The sequence below is a fragment of the Bufo gargarizans genome, chromosome 4 (genome assembly GCF_014858855.1).
Source record: "Bufo gargarizans isolate SCDJY-AF-19 chromosome 4, ASM1485885v1, whole genome shotgun sequence".
Lineage (NCBI taxonomy): Eukaryota > Metazoa > Chordata > Amphibia > Anura > Bufonidae > Bufo > Bufo gargarizans.
In genome coordinates this window covers 125326415-125351962 of record NC_058083.1, presented here as the reverse complement: position 1 = coordinate 125351962, position 25548 = coordinate 125326415, and the positions used below count along the sequence as shown (strand labels likewise).

General features: G+C 42.8%; 1 protein-coding gene across 1 annotated transcript in view; it reads left to right on the top strand.

Moving 5' to 3' along the window:
* The first annotated feature begins 1510 nt into the window (after nucleotides 1–1510).
* The window catches only part of LOC122935842 (carboxypeptidase B-like), a 60651-nt gene continuing 36613 nt past the window's right edge, over nucleotides 1511–25548 (top strand). Inside the window, exons 1-2 of the mRNA XM_044291749.1 lie at nucleotides 1511–1575; nucleotides 1661–1736. Of these exons, the coding sequence (XP_044147684.1) occupies nucleotides 1511–1575; nucleotides 1661–1736 (141 nt within the window). The remainder of the gene's footprint in view (nucleotides 1576–1660; nucleotides 1737–25548) is intronic.

Below are 25548 nucleotides of genomic sequence, written 5' to 3'. Positions count from 1 at the left end.
GGGATCTGTGGACGACACTGAGGGGGGGATCTGTGGACGACACTGAGGGGGGGATCTGTGGACGACACTGAGGGGGGATCTGTGGACGACACTGAGGGGGGGATCTGTGGACGACACTGAGGGGGGGAATCTGTGGATGACACTTACAGGGGGATCTGTGGATGAGTGTGGGGATGTTGGGGTGGGAGGTCCTGGAGGGATGTTTGGGTGGGAGCTCTGGAAGGGGTGGGAGGTCCGATGGGTATGTGGGGGTGGGAGATCTGGGAGGGGGGCCCATAATTTTTTTTGCTATGGTGCCCAGTCATTTCTAGCTACGCACCTGCATTGTAGGTAAAGCCTGAATAAAAGATCTGAGTAATTGTAGTTCTGAGTGAACAATATTCTGTATAGTGACCGCTGGAGAAGGAGAAGGATCACTCTGAGGAGTAGATTGCGGTGGCTCTATAGATGTGATAGGCTCATCCACACAGTCCCCTCTATCCATTGTTCCTCCTCTGGCTCCATCTCTATCCGAGTCTGCCATCCTTTCCCCCACAGTTCTTCTATATGTTATACAGTCCTCCTGTCCCCCGGGACTTCTTTGAGGTCTATTTAAGAGGTTATCTGACAAGACAACATTAATCTTACCTCTTTGCTGTGTGCCTGGGGGGGTTTCTTCTGATCCGACCTGTATCACGGCTATTTCTTCTGGCTCTCCCCCTGCTGTCGCACCTCTCTCATTCCTAGAAATCACCAAAAACCTTTCTAAACCGGGGTTCAGGGTACTGGAGCGGGTCATTATGCTGTTAGCCGCTTTTGTCCTAGATCTCCTGTCTCCCTTCACACAGTATATTATGAAACTGCCACCACTAGGGGGAGCTTGGTGCATAATAATTTAGACAGTTACCATTAAACTTAATGAAAACTTTGAAAATCTTTATGCTGAGCTCTTTCTAGTGGTAGCTACAGGCAAATGCTGTGTTTTTATTACGGGACGCAGGAGAAGGAGTTAAGCGTTGGTTCTCACCCTCACCCTGGGCCCCATCACAATCACATTATCTGCCTCCATGTAAGTATGTCACTTGAGTACACTGTAATTGCATGCTGGAATAACATTTGGCTATATGCTAGTGTTGATGAACGTGCCATCTTTTCTAGCACTGGAGATACATGTTAGGGTCTTAGGCACATGACAGAGTTGTGTGCAACAAACTTGTACAGCAATGCATGGATGCCACACACAATCTTCATACACACGGACTCTGTGCAATGCCAGGCTCTGTTTGGTGCTACATTTATGGAACAATTGTCCACTCCTGCACATAATAGCTCTACTTGCTGTTTAAGTCCTGTAACGTTTCCTTTGCCACATGTTTCCCATGAAAATTTTCGCATGTGCACTTTATGAAGGTTCAGGGCCACAGCTATAATTAGACATGTGCAAAGAGAAAAAAAGCACCTTAAAATACAAAATAAGGCACCTAAACAACAGATATAAAAGCAGCTGCATGTAAGCTGACCTTCTAGCACAATGTGGACTATACTCTTCATAGCAAGCATTGCGTTAGCTTCTGCTGAGCCTGTAACCTTTCATGGGTAAGCTTAGAACTTACATTTAATTGTCAAGGTTCAAGAAACATAGCCATTGTTACTGACGAGTCTATTTTTATTTTTCCTTAAGGGACAAGGTTTTCAGAGTAGTGCCACAAAATTCTGAACATGTGGAACTTCTGAAATCCATAGCTTCCTTTACAAAGGTATGTTATGGTAGCAGCAACTTGTATTATAGTTTCAATATGTAATCTGATAGAAATGTGTGTCATAGAAACACAGAAGATTGACGGCAGATAAAAAACCCATGGTCAATCTAGTCTGCCCTTAATTATTTGCCTGATCTGATGTGTTTAAAAATCTTTTGTCACCATGATTGTAGTGTGTGAACAGCTATCTTATAGCCAACTTTATTATATGGATAATGATCATGACCTCAATGTTAGTCTTTGATGATATACAAGTTGATTGGAGCTTGTTGAAAGGGCCTCTCACACAACCTGAAGGTGGGATGAACAATCATTACTAAGATCATATATAATATGACACCATTCACTTGGCATGTGGCAATGTGCTGCCAACAAACGAGGATTTTAGGTGCCACATGAAAGATGCGAGCACCCAAAAAATGAAGGTGATTAGGTGATTGGGGCATCTTTACACAGGCCAAGTATTGAGAATGAGCATTCATATAAATGTTTGTTCCTGATATTTGGTATAATACTCAGCTCTTTAAGAAATGGCCTTTAAGGCTCCTTTATAAGGTCCAATGATCTGAGCAATTATCAGGAAGGAGTATTCTCTGACTGGCAGTTGGTTATTGAGAACAAACAGATCATTCCTAATAATGGCCTGCTGTGGTGGCCCATCTAAAGGGGCCTTTACTGTCCAATTGATCTACTAATAAGGTATTGAGAGGGAAAACTGCATGCTGGGTCGTATAGTTGTTCTAGGTATTGTACAAGGTCTATTGTGTGTTGTGCAAAGGCCCATTAGTATGTGTTGTCTCAGCAATTTTACCATCCAGTGTGCAGCCACATCTCTCCACATCAGGGGCGGACTGGGCCGGGGGGCAGGGAGGCAATTGCCCCCCAGGCCTCCCTGAATAAACGGCTGCTGGGCCGCCCGTCTAAAAAAAATAATATTTTTTTTTTATTCTTCAGGGCCGCACCGCCGATCACCACAGGCGGCGCGGCCCTGGATGTAATTGCGGCCGCTGTGTGCTGTGGGGCAGGGGAGGGAGAGGCGTGTCCCTCCCCTGTTCTTCTGATAGGCCGCAGGCACTAATGCCTGCAGCCTATCAGAGGCCGGCTCAGGAAGCGCGATGACGTCATTATCATCGCGACGCCTGAGCCGGCAGCACACGCTGCTGATGGAGGTAAGTATTTTTTTATTATTTTTTCTTCTTTGCGGAGATCTGTCACTATGGGGGGGGCGGAGATCTGTCACTATGGGGGGGGGAGATCTGGCAGTATGGGGTGCACTATAAGGGGAGCTGGCACTATGGGGCGCACTATAGGGGGAGCTGGCACTATAATGGGAATTTGGCACTTTGGGGCGCACTATAGGGGGAGCTGGCACTATGGGGGGCACTGTAGGGGGAGCTGGCACTATGGGGGGCCTATAGGGGGAGCTGGCACTATGGGGGGCCTATAGGAGGAGCTGGCACTATGGGGGGTACTATAGGGGGAGCTGGCACTATGGGGGGGTACTATAGGGGGAGCTGGCACTATGGGGGGGACTATAGGGGGAGCTGGCACTATGGGGTGCACTATAGGGGGAGCTGGCACTATGGGGGGCACTGTAGGGGGAGCTGGCACTATGGGGGGGCCTATAGGGGGAGCTGGCACTATGGGGGGAGGGCTTATAGGGGGAGCTGGCACTATGGGGGGGCCTATAGGAGGAGCTGGCACTATGGGGGGTTACTATAGGGGGAGCTGGCACTATGGGGGGGTACTATAGGGGGAGCTGGCACTATGGGGGGGACTATAGGGGTAGCTGGCACTATGGGGCGCACTATAGGGGGAGCTGGCACTATGGGGGGCACTGTAGGGGGAGCTGGCACTATGGGGGGCACTGTAGGGGGAGCTGGCACTATGGGGGGCCTATAGGGGGAGCTGGCACTATGGGGGGAGGGCTGGCACTATTGGGGGAGCTGGCACTATGGGGGCATTTCTTACTGGCACATTATGGGGGGGGGCACCATGGGGGAGAGGAGCACTATGGGGGTAACTGGGGGCTCTAAAGGGGCTTTTTTTTATTATTGGCACATTCTGGGGGGCACTATAGGGGAGAGCAGCACTATGGGGCATCCGGTGCTACTATAGGGGCATTATTTGGGGGCACTATGGGGAAGTGGGGGCTCTAAAGGGGCCTTTTGTATTGGAACATTATGGGGGGCACTATGGCATTTGGTGGCACTAAGGGGGCATTTTTTACTGGCACATTATGGAAGGCACTATAGGGGAGAGCGGCACTATGGGGGAGTGGAGCACTATTGGGGCATATGGTGGCACTAAGAAGGGGCATTTTTTTACTGGTACATTGTGGGTGAGAGGAGCACTATAGGGGCATCTGCTGGGGGCACTAAGGGGCATTTTTTTACTGGCATATTATGGGGACACTATGGGGAAGGGGGAGAGGAGCAGTATGAGGGCATTTACTGGGGCACTATATAGAGGTATTTTATACTGGCATACATTATGGGGACATTAGCTCAACTGCGGGCACTAAGCGGGGGTATTTCATGTACTGTCATATTATAGGGAAAATTAGTACTACTAGGGGGTATTATGGGGAGCTTTACTACTACTAGGGGCTATGAAGAACATGATTACTAGGGCACTATAGGGGCATTATTACTACTAAGTGTGCTCTGGCAGAGAATTATTTCTATTGGTGGGATTTTGGGGAGCATTGTTACTTTGGGGGCACCCTGGCATAGTATCAGCTTAGCACAATTATTTTTGGGGGACATTATCTTTATACTATTAGTGTCTGGGCGCAGTTATTTTTTAGAGCGCTGTGTGCCAATAATTGTTTAAGGGGGCACTATCTGTGTGGTAGTTTGTATTTCCAGGGGGACTGTTTCTGCAGTATAGTATTGGGGGTGGCAGGAAACTAATGTCTGTTTCTCAATCTCTGCAGAGAAGGGAGATGGCAGAAAAATCATCATGGCGGTCTGGTCTGAATGGAGAAGATGAGGAAAGAGAACGTCTACAACAAAGGTGACATCACTGGATGTAAGAGGTATGTGGTGCTATGTAGGAGAGGAGATGCTCCGGCTCCTCCTCCTGCCATTTGCAGAAGGAGGATTCAGAACTGGGTGAGGATGACGAAAGGGGGCAGCAGGCCACGGGCGGGTGGCAGATGGTTGGGGGAACCACAGGCCTTGAGCAGGATCAGGGTAGGGAGGAGAGCGGAGGAGCTTCCTGGCTGTAGCTTGTTATATAAGCAGGCAGTGCAGCCAGGACGGCCTCCCCTCACCGTATGATGTGTAGAGACAGGCCGCAACTATAAAATGTCAGCTGTACAGTGTGTGTTGGGAGTGGCCTATTATATGTAGGAGGGGCTTTTAATGATGGGCGGGGCTAAAAATGGGCCACTTGACTAGATTTGCCCCCCAGGACTAAGGCTGCCAGTCCTCCCCTGCTCCACATCTTGTGAAAATTGGGCAAATTTTACCAAGATCATTTTATCTCACCTGGTAAGGTGGATCCACTAAGCTACTGGGTTGGATGAGCAGGCCTTGAGCATTATGGACAGGTGGCTCAGGTCCCGCAGGGCAGAAATACAAATGAAGCAGATGTACATGTAGCTACAGCAGAACTGATGCAGTGATGATGCAGACTTCTACCGAAATAAAAAAATATTTCTATTTATGTGTGAATGGCCAACTCATAATGATGTAAGGCACTCACTTATTTGGGCTCATGTGGATACATATTTACCGTATTATAATCACAGTGCAAAAAAAATGCTACAAACAATAAAATACTCAAAAAATTGATTTGAATAATCCAGCTGGATATAACTCTATAGCTATAAATATAATTGATCCAATTGTATCCTGATCAGAATAAAATCAAACTTTGCACACACATATAAAAATTGCAACTGGAAGTAAACTTTACACACACATGTAGCTTTTAAGAAGTATGTATAAAATATACTCAGAACTTGCTGGAGGATTATGTTCACGTATCTTAAGATTCCTATGCATAGGGAGTCCCCATTTGGATGCGGTTAGTTGCACAATCTCTGGTATCAAAGATTTCCTTGTTTAAATCACTGTCTGTTTGCTTAAATCACTGTCACTTATTTATGCGTCAATAACTCACAGTTTTAGAGTGGTGGTTGTAATAGAAATATTTATAGTAGAAATCCGCTCGCATCAGACTCTGTGTAAGGACAGGTAAATCTCTTCACAACAGACAAAGGTGCTATCATCTTGAGTTCTTGAGAGCACTGCCCCCCTCCTGCCCAGTCTGTTCACTTTTATTTCTTACTCACAAAAGGTGTAACAATAGAAAAGAGGCTGGCCCGTTACCCGACCACTTACTTCATGTAACAAGGATGCAGGAAGTGATGACATAGGAAGATAAGCATTTAAAATAACATAGCCAGCTAACAAACACATGTATACTATAACCTCCCATTACCACTGGAGTTAACTTTATCCACCCTTGCTCAGTGATCACTGCCAAATAAAGTTACTATAATCCTCATGCATGTTTATTTACAGGACAACGTCATTATCTCCGGCGACTTATCAGGCGCACTAGAGACAACAAACGCACGTTCCTTTCATCTATTGTTCTCTTATCAAATGTATCCACGCCAAACCAATGCACGGGGGCCCTTGCCGACGTCCATACATCAGCGAACAAAACACTGCTCTGATGAACACATCAGTCTCCCCCGGCCCCCAGCCCAGCGCTTAGCACATGGACCATTCGCTGACGGAGACCTCTGCGCCCGGCAGCTGTGTCTCCACATACACAGAAAGATATCCACTCCAATGGTTTACACTGACACTGAGAGACATGATGACAATACACAATATATTAGAAACACATCCTAATATAATTTCCACAACACGGTATATCCAGCGGGTAATGTGCCTTAGCGTGGCGTCCCACGTGGTCTCCGACACTTGGAATCGCTTACATCCGCTGCTACTCCTCTCTGGGAGCGCCGCAATATTTACACCCTCTGTCTCGTGATTGCAAGGATAGGCGTCTTGTGTGGGTCGAGCAATCTCAATGCTGTTCGTATACCTGGCTTCTCATGTGGTCATAGGTCACAGGTCAGTTATAGCTTTATAGCTTTGGTTGGCCGCGTCGGGTGGGCGGTGATTTACAAAGCAATCCAGAATAGCTTCATGGAGCGCTCCAAATTGTTAATAGTATAGATCCTATTAATGCATAAATCGTCCTTTAGAGGTCCCCAACTGTACCAGACGCGTTTTGAAACCTTAACTGGTAGCTTCTTCAGTGGTGTGGACCTCCATTCTGTTTAGATCTTTAAATAGTCGACTTCAAATTGATCAGAGTTTGAGATTGGGTCATCAATTAGCATTGGAGATCTTATATAAAAACTATATATGTATAGCTCAAATGTGATGTAATATGGCGCAGCGCCGCCTTGTGATTGGTAATTATATATTTTGTAGTGTATTACCTAACATTGTTGTGGTACATAGATGTAATCAAGTTTATACACATACATACTCATGATCCCTCAATCCGTGTATCCCAAAAGATGTTATTAATCGACACTAATATAAGAGATACACATACTAGAATGTATATAGATGTATATGTCTATACTATCGGTTGGGAAACAAAAAAAACAAAAAAAAACATGAAAACGCACGTGCGGTATTGGTGCGTCTTCCATGCGTTTTTATGTCAGATAGATGTATAATGTTATATTTCTAAGTGTAGAACTATTTCATATCCTTCTAATTGTGTCATATATGGTTGAATCTTGTATCTGAGCAGTAGTATTTATGGGTAGAGGCCCTTTACCAAGGGAAGACCAGAGTATACTACTGTATGAACCATTCGGTCTACCATCGGCAGAGGGCGTCCACCCATTGTCTATAAGAAGCCAAAAATCTCCAATGCATTCAAACCCCCTGGGCTTAACGTATTGAATTCAAATGCTACCTTCTCCAATGCTACATAGTATCTCTGAACACATTGGAAATATTAAGAAAAGTTTTACTAAACATTCAGTATTCAATCATTTTAAACAAATACACAACCAAGACCCTACAGGTATGAACTATGTAGCATTGGAGAAGGTAGAGAGACACTGGAGGGGAGGAGAGCACATCAGTAGAATGTCAAGACTAGAATCAAGATGAATATTTGAATTCAATACGTTAAGCCCGGGGGGTTTGAAGTGTACAGTAGTATACTCTGGTCTTCCCTTGGTTAAGGGCCTCTACCCATAAATACTACTGCTCAGATACAAGATTCAACCATATATGACACAATTAGAAGGATATGAAATAGTTCTACACTTGAGATATAACATTATACACCTATCTGACATAAAAACGCATGAAAGACGCACCAATACCGCACATGCATTTTCATTATATATTTTTTTTTTTACGTTTCCCAACCTATAAAATAGACATATACATCGATATACATTCTAGTATGTGTATATCTTATATTGGTGTCGACTAATACATTTTTGGGGGATACACGATTGAGGGATCATGAGTATGTAATGTTAGGTAATACACTACAAAATATATAATTACCAATCATAAGGTGGCGCTGCGCCATATTACATAAAATTTGAGCTATACTATATTACGCCACCTGTTTACGTGCGGTTGTACATACCGCATGGAAAACGCATCAATACCGCATATGTGTTTTTGGACATTCAATTGATATTTTAACTGGTAGATTATGTGTGCACACTTTTATATTATTTATATTTTTGAATATGGATAATATATGGATGATGACTAATATACTGTAGATCTTGAATGATATTGATTTTGAAAGATGGCGTCCCGATGAAAGGATATAGGAAATAGAAACACTATTCCAGCCTGGTTTTTATATAAGATCTCCAATGCTAATTGATGACCCAATCTCAAACTCTGATTAATTTGAAGTCGACTATTTAAAGGGACACTGACAGGGCCAATAAGCATATTGAGCTATATATATGGCAGGTCTTATAATGGGTATTACAATCATATAAGTATCCCCCCTGTCCACATTATACATACAGTAAACTTAAGTTTTATAACCTGCTCCAACGGTCTTCAATCTGCCCAAGGGGCGGCGTTTCACCTCTCTTGCGCCCAGCCAGCCTCCCCAACTGCCGCTTTGAAGCGCCACCCAGCTCATGAATATTCAGTTTGCTGGGCGGCTTCTGCGGTCCCCGCTCTGAAGCGCTGCGCTTAACAGTGCCCGGCACATGCGCCGGATCTTGTGAAGTCCGGTACAGTAAGCGACGCCCAGCTCATCAATATTCACTTCGCTGGGCGGCGCTTACTGTCCCCGACTTCACAAGATCCGGCGCATGCGCAGGGCACTGTTCAGCGCAGCGCTTCAGAGCGGGAACCGCAGAAGCCGCCCAGCAAACTGAATATTCATGAGCTGGGCGGCACTTCAAAGAGGCAGTTGGGGGAGGCTGGCTGGGCGCAAGAGAGGTGAAACGCCGCCCCTTGGGCAGATTGAAGACCGTTGGAGCAGGTTATAAAACTTAAAGTTTACTGTCTGTATAATGTGGACAGGGGGGATACTTATATGATTGTAATACCCATTATAAGACCTGTACTGCCATATATATACCTCAATATGCTTATTGGCCCTGTCAGTGTCCCTTTAAAGATCTAAACAGAATGGAGGTCCACACCACTGAAGAAGGAACCAGTTAAGGTTTAGAAACGCGTCTGGTACAGTTAGGGACCTCTAAAGGACTATTTATGCATTAATAGGATCTATACTATTAACAATTTGGAGCGCTCCATAAAGCAATTCTGGATTGCTGTAAATCACAGCCCACCCGACGCGGCCAACCAAAGCTATAACTGACCTGTGACCTATGACCACATGAGAAGCCAGGGCTACAAACAGCATTGAGATTGCTCGACCCACACAAGACGCCTAGCCTTGCAATCACGAGACAGAGGGTGTAAATATTGCGGCGCTCCCAGAGAGGAGTAGCAGCGGATGTAAGCGATTCCAAGTGCCGGAGACCACATGGAAAGCGAATTTGAGGCACATTACACGCTGGATATACCGCCACTCTAAAACTGTGAGTTATTGACGCACAAAAAAAGTGACAGTGATTTAAGCAAGGAAATCTTTGATACCAGAGAGTATGCATGCATGCTTGTGCGACTAACCGCATCCAAGTGAGGACTTACTATGCTTAGGAATCTTAAGATGCGTCAACATAATCCTCCAGCAAGTTCTGAGTATATTTTATACATACTTCTTAAAAGCTACATGTGTGTATAAAGTTTACTTCCATCCTTTTTAGTTGTGATTTTTATATGTGTGCGCAATTGGATTAATTATATTTATAGGTATCCAAAAATAGAAAAAAGTAATGCGGCACTCACCAGCAATCTTGAATTGCAGTTTATTTCATAGTTACAAAAAGGTGGTGGACATGGAGCAGTACACAGGTGTATGAATCGGCAACAGCTGTTTCGCGCTAACTCGCGCTTTGTCAAGCCTCCAGTGACGTGAAGGGGGGAGGGATATAAATACCTCCCTCCCATGCACGTCACTGGTATACATGCACATAAATATACAAAAACATATAAACTTTAAAACCATTCAAATGAAGACAACCAAATCACTTTTATCATTTAACCCTAAAGGTCCCATAGCTTGCGTTCTAATTATCCATGCCGCTTCTCGCTGGAGAAGGATGCGTTTCCTATCCCCCCATCTTGCTGGGGTCTGGACTTTCTCTATCCCTGCACATCTTAAAACATCACTCCTTCCTCAATTAATCTAGTTGCTCCATTTTTATTTGTTATTGATTTTTTTATGTTCCCTGAAACGTACATCTAGACATCTATGTGTTTTTCCAATGTAATATCTCCCGCATGGGCAGAAGATTACATATACCACATACTGGGTTTCGCAATGTATAAATTGTTTGACAATGTGTCCCACACCTCCTATCTGTAAATATTTCTGTTTATACACATAATCGTACATGGAGCAGTGTCCACATACGTAATTCCCTTTAGGGGCACTCCTACCCAGCCAGTTATCAACTGGACAGAGAAGGTTGCTCCTAAAGATGTCATCCCCTATGGTCCTACTTCTGTGGAAACTAATAATGGGATAATTGTCCACTTTGGTTGACAAAGTCCTATCCCTTTGTAACATCTCCCAATTATTTAAAATAACTTTTTTAATTGTGGAAGCCATCGTGTCACGACCATGGTCATGGTCGTGACTCCTGTAACAGCATGCAGTTGCCTGCGGTCTTGGTTGTGTTGTCAATCACAGGTGAGGGCTTAAGTATGTTGCCACACCTGTGGTTGCCGCTGGCAACATTTTTATGTGGCAGCTTGCTGTTTGTGTATGTGGTTGCACCTGGCTACCTGTCTTTGTAGGTGTGCCTTTTATGTGTTTGGTGTGCACAAGGTTTAGGTGTGTGCACTGTGACACTTCCCTTTACTGATGGCAGCCCGTGGCAACGTGTTCTATATTGTACATGTGGTGGCAGTGTCTCGGCCTTTTGGCTGACTCCCAGGACATGGTTGCCATGCATGTCGTTGCCGGCGGTAACAGCTCCAGTGTGTTTGGGTGTGTTTTTCCCCTTTAAGTGGTTTCACTTCCCTGGTTGGTGTTGGAAGGGTTAATTCCCTTTCCTGTGTGTGTCTGTGTGGGTGTGGCCACTTTGGGCTATAAAGCCTCTTTGGAGACCTGAAGCTGAGGGGTTCTTCAGCCATGCTTTGCTGGAGACATCCTCCTGGTAATTCACTATCTGCCAGTGGGGGCCACCCTTGTGGTCATAAGTTATGTCATACATGATGTTATGAAGGTGTGTTTTTGGTATGCTTGTTTATTGCAGCTTATGGTCCTGTGTGTTGTGTGGTGTGTGCTGTGTCCGTGTGTGTTCTTTGGACAGCAGCGCGTCTGCATGGGTTCCAGGCTTTGTGTCTGTGGCAGGTAGGTGCTCTACTTGTTGCATTTACCTGCCATTGCCAGAAGTTGTTTATGTTTCCCCTTTATTGTAGCCTGGCCTGTGAGACTCCTGTTCCTCCGTGCCTAGGAGGAACAGGTTGTCTTACCCTGCTCCTAGTTGAGGGCAACCCTGAGGGCTAGTAGGGACTTCAAGGTTCCGGAGTATGAGCCCTCCTACCATCAGGGTCGGCTCATACAGCTAGGAGTCAGGGTCAGAGTTAGGGATATGATAGGAGGTGACCTGCTCCCTGATCTCTGTCCTGCCCTTGCAGTGACTCCATCTTCTGGCATTGCACGGCCGAGGGTTTTCCCCATCCTCAGCCGTGACACATCGGGGAATAATCAAATGTGAACACTGCTCTGTCTGCATCACCTTTATTATGTTGTCTCCTCTTTTTCTTTTTTATGTTTATGTTTTTCCCTAACACCTGTCTTTTTTGCATGATTTTTATATGTGCCTTGTTCACAGTTTGTTCAAGGTAACCCCTTTGGAGAAAATGCTTCTTCAAGTCAACACATTCTTCTCTAAATTCTGTATCATCTTTGATGATTCTGGCAAGGCACATAAATTGGCCAAATGAGATTGCAGTTTTAATATGTGGTGGATGGTAACTCATATAATGCAGCAATGCATTCGTGGATGTAGATTTCCTGTAAATAGTGGGATATAGTTGCCCATCTCTCACTTTAACTGTAACATCAAGAAAATCCAGCTGATCCTCACTTAAAGTGCTGGTGAACCGCATATTCATGTCATTGATGTTATTTAAATAATCCACAAATGCATTAAACATATCCTTCTCCCCCATCCAGACAATTAATATATCGTCTATGTACCTTAAAAAAAACTTTGATGTATCGTACAAATGGATTTTGAACAGTGTAAATGTATCTTTCTTCAAACATCGCTAAAATAAGTTTGCGAAATTGCTTGAGACAGGTGTCCCCATAGCTGTTCCTGATAGCTGTTTAAACCATTCCTGGTTAAAAAAAAAATGCATTGTGGGTCAGAATAAATGACAAGGACTCTGTCACAAACTCAATATGTTGCTCACTTCTACCCACTTTTTGTAGAATGCTACTGATAGACTCCACCCCCAGTTCCTGTGGAATCCTAGTATAGAGACTCTCCACATCCACAGTGGCTAAGTAGAAGCCATCCTGCCATGTTATCTCCCTCAAGGCTTTGGATACCATTATATGGACTATATTACCAGCAGAGCATCACCCTGAAGCTATTGAATCAGTGCGATGAAGTAATTTATGTGATCATACAGACACGTGTGGCAGTGCCGGCTGCGATATTTCTTATTTCTTATATTACTTTAGATCTTGACTTTAGTCAGCCAGAGCACTCTTATCAACATGAGTGTCGAGATCACAATGGACACAATGAATGTCACAGCACTAGACTAGACTGCGATACAGCAATTAATAAAGGACTTGTGAACGTGAGCATATTTTTTACACAGTGTGAAAATAGAGACAGCACACAAATCATGAGCATTAAAATGTTGGAATTAAAGGTCTTGCATCTAGCAGAAAGAGAGATGTGTTTGTTCTGGATAGTCCACTCTCCATAGAGTCATATGTTGCTCAAAATAGGGTCCCAAGGGGACTCAGGATGCATAAGGACGTGTCCCAATTTAATCATGATCCTGATTTTGCGGTACAATGGAAATCTATTAACCTTGAATATTCCTCCAAATTCATGCAACTTGTTTTAGCACGTAATGAAAAAGAATATGATAATGTGCTGGCAGAATTGAATATCTAATACCCATACATACATGCTAAAGAACAGAAAAAAGATAAATTTTTACGAGACAAAAATGACTTTGACAACAACCATGTTTTCAATTGGAAACCTGTCAAAAGACTACAATGGGAGAAGCAGACGTAGGAGGAACAAGCGATCACAAGATTAAGGGACCTCTGAATCTGATTCAAGCACATTTGAGGAACTCAATAATGCTAGAGAAAATATCGATGATGAACAAACAGCGAGTCAAGACACAGCGAGACAGTACCCCCCTTTAGCAGAGGAACTAGGAGGGAGAGGACAAGATTTATTTCAGAAGCAGGTTCTCAAAGAAACCAAGGCTCTGATATATCCGCAGATAAAATCAAATCTCAGCGATGGTGAGAAAAAAGCATTAGATTGGCTTGCAAATTGCAAGGAGCTAATTATCAAACCAGCGGACAAGGGGGGCAATGTGGTTGTTCTGTATAAAACTCAATATATGAGAGAAGCTAACAGGCAACTCAGGGATACAAACACCTATATGCCTCTTGGCTCGGATCCCACTATTAAATATCAACAACTTAAAACACTATTGTGAAAATATGTAGATAGAGGTTTCCTAACCAAGCATGTTTCGGAGAGACTCTACCCCCAGTTCCCCACCAAACCAGTATGGTATATAGTACCCAAGGTCCACAAGTCGGTGGTGCATCCACCCTGGCGCCCCATAGTGTTGGAATGGTTCTTTAACCGAACCCCTTTCCCAATATATAGATTGGATGTTGCGCCCGGTGTTAAAAGGAGTTCCCTATTATTTAGAGGACACCACCAATTTTTTTGGAAGCCTTGAGGGAGATAACGTGGCAGGATGGCTTCAACTTAGCTGCTGTGGATGTGGAAAGTCTCTATACTAGGATTCCACAGGAACTGGGGGTGGAGTCTATCCGTAACATTCTTCAAAAAGTGGGTAGAAGTGAGCAACATATTGAGTTTGTGACAGAGTCCTTGTCATTTATTCTGACCTACAATGCGTTTATTTTTAATCAGGAATGGTTTAAACAGCTATCAGGAAAAGCTATGGGGACGCCTGTCTGATGCACTTTCGCAAATGTATTTTTAGCGATGTTTGAAGAAAGATACATTTACACTGTTCAAAATCCATTTGTACGATTCAAAGTTTTTTTAAGGTACATAGACAATATATTTATTGTCTGGACGGAGGAGAAGGATATGTTCAATGCATTTGTGGATTATTTAAATAACATCAATGACATGAATATGCGGTTCACCAGCACTTTAAGTGAGCAAAACAAATGATATTTAGTGTGAGGGACTAGACAAAGCAGCGGTGCCCTTAATAGAGTAGGTTCAATCTCCTTAATGACAAAGTAAACAGTAGATGCCGGAACCGCGCTATGTATTGGTGGTTTATGAAAGTCGTTGGAACAAAATCCCATAAAAATGGGGAACTGAGTTCACATCCAGCTCTCGGAAGTAACAGTCACAGGTACGTTGTTCACATACAGGAAAGCTGCTATACACCTCCAGCCGGTCATCAGATCCCACCTTGAGCCACCGACCACTGACTCCAACACCGGGTCAAAATACATTGCTTAATTTTGTGGACTTTCTTCATAACTCTATGTAGAAAAGAAATCTGTTCGTTTAGCTCTATCACCTGTGGGGATCTATCACCTGGTCAGCAGATTACCACCCGCAGTCCATGACAGAGAATCTGTGGAGTCTGTGTCTTGAGACACTGAGGCCATCTATTTGTGAGAGCTGCATGCTGGGGAAACAGGCCTCTATAGCCTGCTGTGGACTGCGGGTGGAAATCTGCTGACCAGGTGATAGATCCCCACAGGTGATAGAGCCAAACGAACACCAGATTTCTTTGCTACATAGAGTTATGAAGAAAGTCCACAAAATTAAGCAAGGTATTTTGACCCGGTGTTGGAGTCAGCGGTCGGTGGCTCATGGCAGGATCTGATGACCGGCTGGAGGTGTATAGCAGCTTTCCTGTATGTGAACAACGTACCTGTAACTGTTACTTCCGAAAGCTGGATGTGAATTCAGTTCCCTATTTTTGTTGCAACGACTTTCATAAACCACCAATACATAGCGCGGTTCCCGCATCTACTGTTTACTTTAGCACTTTAAGTGAGGATGAGCTGGATTTTCGTGATGTTATTTACAGGAAATCTACATCCACAAATGCATTGCTGCATTATATGAGTTACTATCCACCACATATTAAAACTGCAATCCCATATGGCCAATTTATGTGCCTTGCCAGAATCATCAAAGATGATACAGAATTTAGAGAACAATGTGTTGACTTGAAGAAGCGTTTTCTCCAAAGGGGTTACCCTGAACAAACTGTGAACAAGGCATATATAAAAATCATGCAAAAAAGACAGGTGTTAGGGAAAAACTCAAACATAAAAAAGAAAAAGAGGAGACAGCATAATAAAGGTGATGTAGACAGAGCAGTGTTCACATTTGATTATTCCCCGATGGCTTCCACAATTAAAAAAGTTATTTTAAATAATTGGCAGATGTTACAAAGGGATATGACTTTGTCAGCCAAAGTGGACAATTATCCCATTATTAGTTTCTGCAGAAGTAGGACCATAGGGGATGCCATCGTTAGGAGCAACCTTCCCCCTCCAGTTGATAACTGGCTGGGTAGGAGTGCCCCTAAAGGGAATTACGCATGTGGACACTGCTCCATGTACGATTATGTGTATAAACAGAAATATTTACAGATAGGAGGTGTGGGACACGTTGTCAAACAATTTATACATTGCAAAACCCAGTATGTGGTATATGTGATCTTCTGCCCATGCGGGAGATATTACTTTGGAAAAACACATAGATGTCTATATGTGCGTTTCAGGGAACATGAAAAATCAATAACAAATAAAAAGGGATTTAGAACATATAACTGCACCGCTGAACGACAAATAGACTCTTATTTTTTTCCACTTATACACTCCACAAAAGGCTTTAGAACATATAACTACACTGTTGAAAGGCATATAATATATATTTTTTTTGCCACTAATACATGCAAAAAAGGGCTTTAAAACATATAAATGCACCACTGAATGGCAAATAGGCCCTTATTTTTTTCCACTTATGCACACTGCAAAAGGCTTTAGAACATATAACTGCAACATTGAACGGCAAATATATATATTTTTTTTTGCCATTAATACACGCCAAAAAGGGCTTTAAAAATATAACTGCACCACTGAATGGCAAATAGGCCCTTATGTTTTTCCACTTATACACACCACAAAAGACTTTTGAACATATAACTGCACCGCTGAATGGCAAATATATATATTTTTGCCACTAATGCACGCCAAAAAGGGCTGTAATTTTCTCACTTCACCACACAATGGCAAATACTTTTTATTGTGCCACTAATACACGACAAATAGGGCTTTAGAACATATAAATGCACCGCTGAGCGGCAAACAATATATATATTTTTGCCACTAATACATGCCAAAAAGGGCTTTAAAACATATAACTGCACCACTGAATGGCAAATAGGGGCTTCATTTTTTCCACTTATACACGCCACAAAAGGCTTTAGAACATATAACTGCACTGTTTAACTGCAAATAATATTTATTTTTTGCCACTAATACACGCCAAAAAGGGCTTTAAAACATGTAACTGCACCACTGAATGGCAAATAGGGGCTTAATTTTTACCACTTAAACACGCTACAAAAGGCTTTAGAACATATAACTGCACCGCTGAATGGCAAATATATATATATATTTTTTTTTTGCCACTAATGCACGCCAAAAAGAGCTGTAATTTTCTCAGTTCACCACACAATGGCAAATACTTTTTATTGTGCCACTAATACACGACAAATAGGGCTTTAGAACATATAAATGCACCGCTGAACGGCAAACAATATATATTTTTTTGCCACTAATACATGCCAAAAAGGGCTTTAAAACATATAACTGCACCACTGAATGGCAAATAGGGGCTTAATTTTTTCCACTTATACACGCCACAAAAGGCTTTAGAACATATAACTGTACTGTTTAACTGCAAATAATTTTTATTTTTTTGCAACTAATACACGCCAAAAAGGGCTTTAGAACATATAAGTTCACCACTGAACGGCAAATAATATATATTTTATGCCACCAATACACGCCAAAAAGAGCTTTAGAACATATAACTGTACAGCTGAACGGAAAATATATTTTTCTTTGGTACTAATACACTCCAAAAAGGGCTGTAATTTTCTCACTTCACCACACAAGGGCTAATAAGCCCTTTTTCCCACTAATACAAGCCAAAAAATGCTTTAGAACATATAACTGCACCGCACAAGGGCAAATAAGACATAGAAATATTTCCTTGTAATAAACTCTGTTAATGGCTGTATCAAACAGAACTTGCACCCCGATAACAAGAACAGTTTGCTAGAATTATAGAGCTGTATAATGGCAATTTGGAGTGCAGCAAGGTGTAATAAGATTGTTCCTCTTACCCAGGCTGTAAACTCTCCTACTGAACCCTGTTCTGCTTCAATACTGTGGAATGATTCCTCCCTATCCTTTCCCTGAACTTCTATACAGCAAAATAAAAGTTTTCAAGTCTTTTCTACCACTGTCCCTAGCGCCTGCTGACATCTCTCCCTGCACTAAGTACACTGGAAAATGGCTGAATCCAAGATTGCTGAGGCTATTTATAGGGCTGTGACATCACAGGGCTGGCTGGATGCTGATTGGCTGCATGCATGGCATTGTGGGTGATCCCTCGTTCCCAGAGTTCCTTGCTTCATGTCCTAACACGCGCAGCAGCCATTTTAGTTACCATGAAGCGTGAGGAAATTTGTATTTGGTGCGAATCGAATTTTTGCTGAAATTCGGATCGAATTCCACTTCGTCAACTTCGATTCGCTCATCTCTAATTACTATGTAATGGTTACTGTGAAGACTTTAATGTTAATTACAACTTTGCTTAAGATTTTTTCAGAGAATCACTTTGCTAATGTCAATTTAAGGCATGCTTGTTCCTTGACCCTCAGACATGGCTTGCTTAACAATACTAATATTTGGAGTCTCCATTATGGAGACAGACTAGAAGACATGGTAACTTTGGCACAGCACTTTAATGCTATATTATTTTTATTATGATCTAATCTCTTTGTCTGGCATGTCAATCTTATGTAACCAGACTACAGGAAAACGTGAGTCATAGGTAACCAACTAGTCATATTGTACATTAATACGTCTTTCAGAATTAGCGTACTTGTGAGCTTGAACCTGCCAACATATTCTCTATCAACCAGGGACACAATACTAGGAAACATAAAATGATGAAATGTAAATGAATAGGTTGGAATAAACATCAACACCAACTCTACCTTGTTACCTAGTTCCAAAACGACATAAAAATTCTGGATCATTATGTTCAACATCACTGCTGCCAATGACCAAGAAGTTTATATGATATTGAATAGCAAGTTTTATTGTAGGATATTAATATTTGTGAATCCCAAGGGATCTGGATACGTTTCCAACATTTGTATAAAGAACTGTATTTAGATTAGTAACATGCAGATGTAGCGGGTATTGTTCTGGCATTTTCCACTTTTATATATGGGACTGGGTGCATTTGTTGGACTGTTAGTGTTATCCAACCCCTATAATGCCCCCCAAAATGCCCGGGCACCTCACACAGGTTATATTTACCCCGCTCCTTATGCCCGCACAGCCACCGCTGCAGCTCCCCGTCGTATGTATCAAAACATTTGGTGATGGGGGGGCAGCCAATAGCAGGCCGCAACGGGAATGAGCATCGAGGGTGACGCTAGGGAGGCCCATCCCTGTTAGGCCTGCTATTGGTTAGCCACTGCCCCACCCCCACGTCGCTGGATGTTTTGATCCACGCGACGGGGATATGCCGGGAAGCAGGGTAACTATGACCTGTATGTGGTGCCTGGGCATTTTAAAGGGTATTATAGGAGTTGGATAACCCTTTTAAAATGGTTTTAATGGGTTTGGTGTAAATATCAAAGGCATTTCCATATAGAAAAGGCAGCAGATGAGTCCACTAAAAGGAAATTACAGCCATTGTATCTGGTAATGAGGAATCAATGGAAGAAGGTTAAAGTGGTGCTTATGTCAGCCAAGGATGCTAAATTTTCTTGTAATAATATTTAGTAACAGACCTGATTCTTACACAGTTTATGAAGCATAATCCTGTTCGCGTAGCCATTAGTATGTACTGACTCAATTTATGAGCATATAGCAGGACCCTTAAAGGGATTTATTAGTGGCCTATCCTCAAGATAGACCATCAATGTCTGATCGGAAGGGGTCTGACACCCCACACTTCTGCCAATCAGCTGTTCCGCAGTGGCTCCAGTGACAGAAATACACGGATCTGTCCATTGTATAGTGGACAGAGCTGGTAACTGTACCACCGATCTAACTCACTTCAATAAGAGCAGGGTTGCAGTTATCAGCTTTGTTCACTAAGTAATGGACAGAGCTGTGTAGTTCAAGCACTGATTTCTGGCACTGGAGATACTGCATAACAGCTGATAGACAAGGGGTGCAGGGTATTAGACCCTCGCTGATTAGATATTGATGGCATATCCCGAAGATAAGCCATCAATATTAAAATCTTGTAGAACCTCTTTAAGGGGTTTCCAGTAATAATGGTGTTTTTTCTGGAGGGGGAATCTAAAATGCATATCCCTGTATCACACCAAGAGCTTAGGCAGGACAAACTGTCTATCTTATTACCATGACATCTGTTCAGATATCTAAGACCCTATAAAATTTTAAGTTTTTAAGATGGCCATACATTTTACCTACAACCTTACAATGCTTGTTGGGCTTACACCTATTCCTTCTGAAAACATACACATACATGCTCAGCCAACCATGTGTTCTGAATAGGGAGAGGAGAGAAGAACATTGGCAGATACCTCTGGGGCAGATCATGTCCCCAAGAATAAAAGGAATTTTGCATTTTGAAATATAACTTCCAGATCTTTCACATTAAATGGTCAGCAGATATCATCAAAATTGACGAGTATGCCCAATTTAAGTCTCATCAGGAGTGACATTTAACAAGATCTGCTAGGTATCCCGGATGACATGGTCATTAAAATCTGCTGTACAGACACCAAAGGGCCCAGTTTTAACCATGAAAAACAGCCCCCAGGACAAAATGCATTGGACTTCATTGTTTATTTCTTAAGCCTGTGGATACATACAAATAATGGACTGCTAATGCTAAAACCGCTGAGTGGTATGAAATGTTTCCTGCAGGACATGAGGAATGACATCTCTTAATTATTTCTCAGAGAGTAGGAGTCATTCATTAACTGCATGGTGATCACTGAGAAACACTAACTCCTCCAGTCTTCATTCCAAATGTTGTATCTTCTGTACACATAGATGTCTGAAGATCTACAGAATGATAGTTAAGATAAACATATGGCAGTGTTCAGTCTTATATCATTCCATCTAGACAGAATATCTTAAAGAAACATTGTACTGGTATTAAGGTCCTGTCACTAGCACAGTTGGTAATAAGCAATTTCTGAAAATCTGGTCTGACTGACATACAGAATGAAGGGGCCACGGTACTTGAAGAGCATCTGTCAGCAGATCAGAACTTATGTGGTCTGTGCCTAACGATGTCTTGCTGTTCCAGGCAGGTGCGGTTGTCGCTCTGCTCTCCCTGTGTGAATTGGGACTAGTGCTCAGTGAACTGTTCTTCCTTTTCTAGTGTTCTGCTGATCGAGGTTTGAGGTTGTCTAGAAACCATCAAGGTGTATTTCTCATCTGACTGCCCGTGTACAGTACCTTGCCTGACTATCGATTCTGCTCCTTGACGTCTACCCTGAACTTGTAATTGCTATCTGAATGATGCATGTACTCAGCCTGCCACAACCGTGGAATTGTTATCTGGAATAAGCATGTAATCAGCCTGCCCAGACCTTGGACTCTATTCAGCCTACGTCTTTAGCCTGATTCCTTGGTGCTTCGTACTAGTGTCTCCGACCCCCACAGTCAGCAGCCAACTACACCAGAAGTACTCTAGAAGGTAGCTGCCTGGTCGGTTCCCAGCTGCAAAATCCAGATCCCTGTACAAGAGTCAAAGGTTGAATACCAGGGAACCGCCAGGAAAAAACCCTTAGGCGCCTTTCACACGAGTAAGAATTCCATGTGGGTGCAATGCGTGAGGTGAACGCATTGCACCCGCACTGAATCCAAACCCATTCACTTCAATGGGGCTGTTCAGATGAGCAGTGATTTTCACGCATCACTTGTGCGTTGCGTGAAAATCGCAGCATGTTCTATATTCTGCGTTTTTCACGCAACGCAGGCCCCATTGAAATGAATAGGTCTGCATGAAAATTGCAAGCATCCGTAAGCTGGTTGCTAGGAGATGATGTAAGTAAATTGAGCGCGGTGACGTCATCAAAGGTCCTTTAGCAGGTCCTGAAAGAAGAAGAAAGAAGAAGATGCCGACTGCGCGAACAACGGGATGAGGTGAGTTCATTTATTTATTTATTTTTAACCTCTCCAGTGCTATTGTACTATGCATTCTGTATTAAGAATGCTATTATTTTCCCTTATAACCATGTTATAAGGGAAAATAATAAAATCTACTGAACACCTAACCCAAACCCAAACTTCAGTGAAGAAGTCCGGGTTCGGGTCTGGGTACCACAGTCAGTTTTCATCTCGCGCGTGAAAAACGCATTGCACCCACGCGATAAAAACTGAACATCGGAACGCAATCAAAACTGACTGCAATTGCGTACCTACTTGCACGATTTTCCCTGATCGCAGACGCAACGCATCCGGACCTAATCCGGACATGCTCGTCTGCAAGGGGCCTTAGGGATTGTTCACATGACCATATGGCTTTTTCAGTGTTTTGCGGGCCGTTTTTAACGGATCCATTTTTTTTGTTTTTTGTTTCAGTAGTGTTTCTGGTTCCTTTCCGTTTTTTTTATATACAGTAATTACATAGAAAAAATTGGGCTGGGCATAAAATTTTCAATAGATGGTTCCACAAAAACGGAACTGAAACGGAAGACATATGTATTCCATTTTTTTGCGGACCCATTGACTTGAATAGAACCATGGAATGTGATTTGCGGGCAATAATAGGACATGTTCTATCATTGAACAGAACGGAAAAAACGAAAATACGAAAACGGAATGCATACGGAGTACATTCCGTTTTTTTGTGGAAACATTGAAATGAATTGTTCCATATATGGAACGTATACAGGACTTAAAAAATTGCCTGTATATAGAACGCAAAAAATTGTTTGTGTGAACGAGCCCTTAGGTTTAGCCCAAAGTCAAACTGTTTAGTTGGCACACCCGCTGAAGGTTACACTTTGAAACTGGTTGACCTTTTGCATGTACGCATGTCAGCTGAAGGCATCTGTGTTGTTCTCATGTTTATATGTGCCCACATTGCTGATAAAATGTTTTTCATATATGCAAATGAGCCTGTAAGAGCAACCAGGGCGTTGCTGTTACACCTAGAGGCTCTGATCTCTCTGCAACTTCCGCACCTTCTCCACTTTTATTGGCAGGGCCAGGTGTTCTGATTTTGGCCCTGTGGAAAGGGTGCGGCTGTTGTAGAAAGAGCAGAGCCTCTAGGTGTAACAGCAACACCCCTGTTGCTTCTAGAGGCTCATTTGCTTATATTAAAACATAATTTTTCTCAGCAATGCGGGCACATATGAACATGGGACCAACACAGATGCCTTCAGATGCCAAGCACACATGCAATGGGTCAGTTAGTTTCATAGATACAAATCTGTTGACAGATGCCCTTTAATGGGGTTTTCCAACTTTTTATTTATTTTTTATTTTTTTATTTCTACCCAGTCTGCAGTACCTATGGAAAAATCATACTCATCTGCTTCCAAACACTCTGTTCCAGATCCCTCCCTCTTTTCAAAGGTCTTCAGGAGTCACATGCACGGCTGCAGCCAATGACTGTCCTCAGCAGTGGGGTGTACCAAAGCACCACCTCACTCAGCAATGACATGCCTCTTGGAGACACCTTACCTCTGATGCCAGTCATTGACTGCTGTAATGCTAATGACCCCCTTCCATCCAAAGGTTTCCAGACCGGGTCCACAAGACCAATGAAATAAGGCAGGAAGCTCTACTTTTTCACATCTGCTGAGGATGGCAGCACATGGGCATATTGATCGCCTTCTGGTGGTTATGGGGCCTAGTACATGGTGAAGTTGTGGGGTCCTTGAGATCAAACCTGGCCTGCATTCAATTCCTGTCTCATTGTTGAACTAAAAAGATGATCAGTATTTACATTATTCCTCCAACAGCAATGATCATTGTTTTACACAAGCTGGAGTTATATTCCCATTATGTACAAACAGAAGGTCAAACAAACTCAAAGATACCAAAATATGTTTGAATTGATATTTATTTAATTTCTACAGATTAGTAGCTGGGAGGAATTCTGGGTAGTCTGGTCTAGGCAGCTGAAGTTTGTGGAGCTGCATGTGCCTAGGCAGTGTGAGGCCTACTACCGGGACCCTCCATGATGAGAACAAGTGTCAAACCTCTGAAAGAAAGAAAGAAACAAACAGTCAATTTACAGTGACTGTAGAGGGCCATTACATGGTGAAAAAAAAATGCTCATGGCAGCAGACCTTACTGCTTGTGGAGAAGGTATATTGCTTTGGCACCCACCACACTTCTATAATGTATTGGTCATCCATTTGGAGATCTTTAGGTCCACAGCCTAAAAACTGTTGTACATACTGTGAGAGACATTTTGCACCTCTCTGGCCAATTTCAGAAGTTGTTTGGATTAAACAGAGATAGAGTCAGAGTCAACTATCTTATAGCCAGCTAACCCATACAATGCTGTCTTGACACCTTTTTCTGGGAGGTCATTATCACCTACTGACTCCAATTAGGATAATGGAATCAACACCTTTGACCCCATGCTGGGTATAATGACCTCTGACCCCATGCTTGGTATAATTACCAGATGTTGATTCAGTTACATATTGAAACGTTTTCAAGAAATCTACAGTAAGTCCAGTTGCTGAGGGACAGGCAACAGAGGGTTGTAGTCAATGGAGTATATTCAGACCAAGGTCTTGTTACCAGTGGGGTACCTCAGGGATCTGTTCTGGGACCCATATTGTTTAATATCAGCGAAATTGCAGAAGGCCTCAATGGTAAGGTGTGTCTTTTTGCTGATGACACAAAGATTTGTAACAGGGTTGATGTTCCTGGAGGAATACACCAAATGGAAAAGGACTTAGGAAAACTAGAGGAATGGTCAAAAATCTGGCAACTAAAATTTAATGCTGATAAGTGCAAGATAATGCACCTGGGGTGTAAAAAGAGCAGAATATAAAATCAGTGATACAGTCCTAACCTCAGTATCTGAGGAAAGGGATTTAGGGATCATTATTTCAGAAGACTTAAAGGTAGGCAGACAATGTCATAGAGCAGCAGGAAATGCTAGCAGAATGTTTGGGTATATAGGGAGAGGCATTACCAGTAGAAAGAGGGAGGTGCTCATGCCGCTCTACAGAGCATTAGTGAGACCTCATTTGGAGTATTGTGCTCAGTACTGGAGACCATATCTCCAGAAGGATATTGATACTTTGGAGAGAGTTCAGAGAAGAGCTACTAAACTAGTACATGGATTGCAGGATAAAACTTACCAGGAAAGATTAAAGGACCTTAATATGTATAGCTTGGAAGAAAGACAAGACAGAGGGGATATGATAGAAACTTTTAAATACATTAAGGGAATCAACAAGGTAAAAGAGGAGAGAATATTTAAAAGAAAAAAAACTGCTACAAGAGGACATAGTTTTAAATTAGAGGGGCAAAGGTTTAAAAGTAATATCCTGAAGTATTACTTTACTGAGAGAGTAGTGGATGCATGGAATAGCCTTCCTGCAGAAGTGGTAGCTGCAAATACAGTGGAGGAGTTTAAGCATGCACAGGATAGGCATAAGGCCATCCTTCATATAAGATAGGGCCAGGGGCT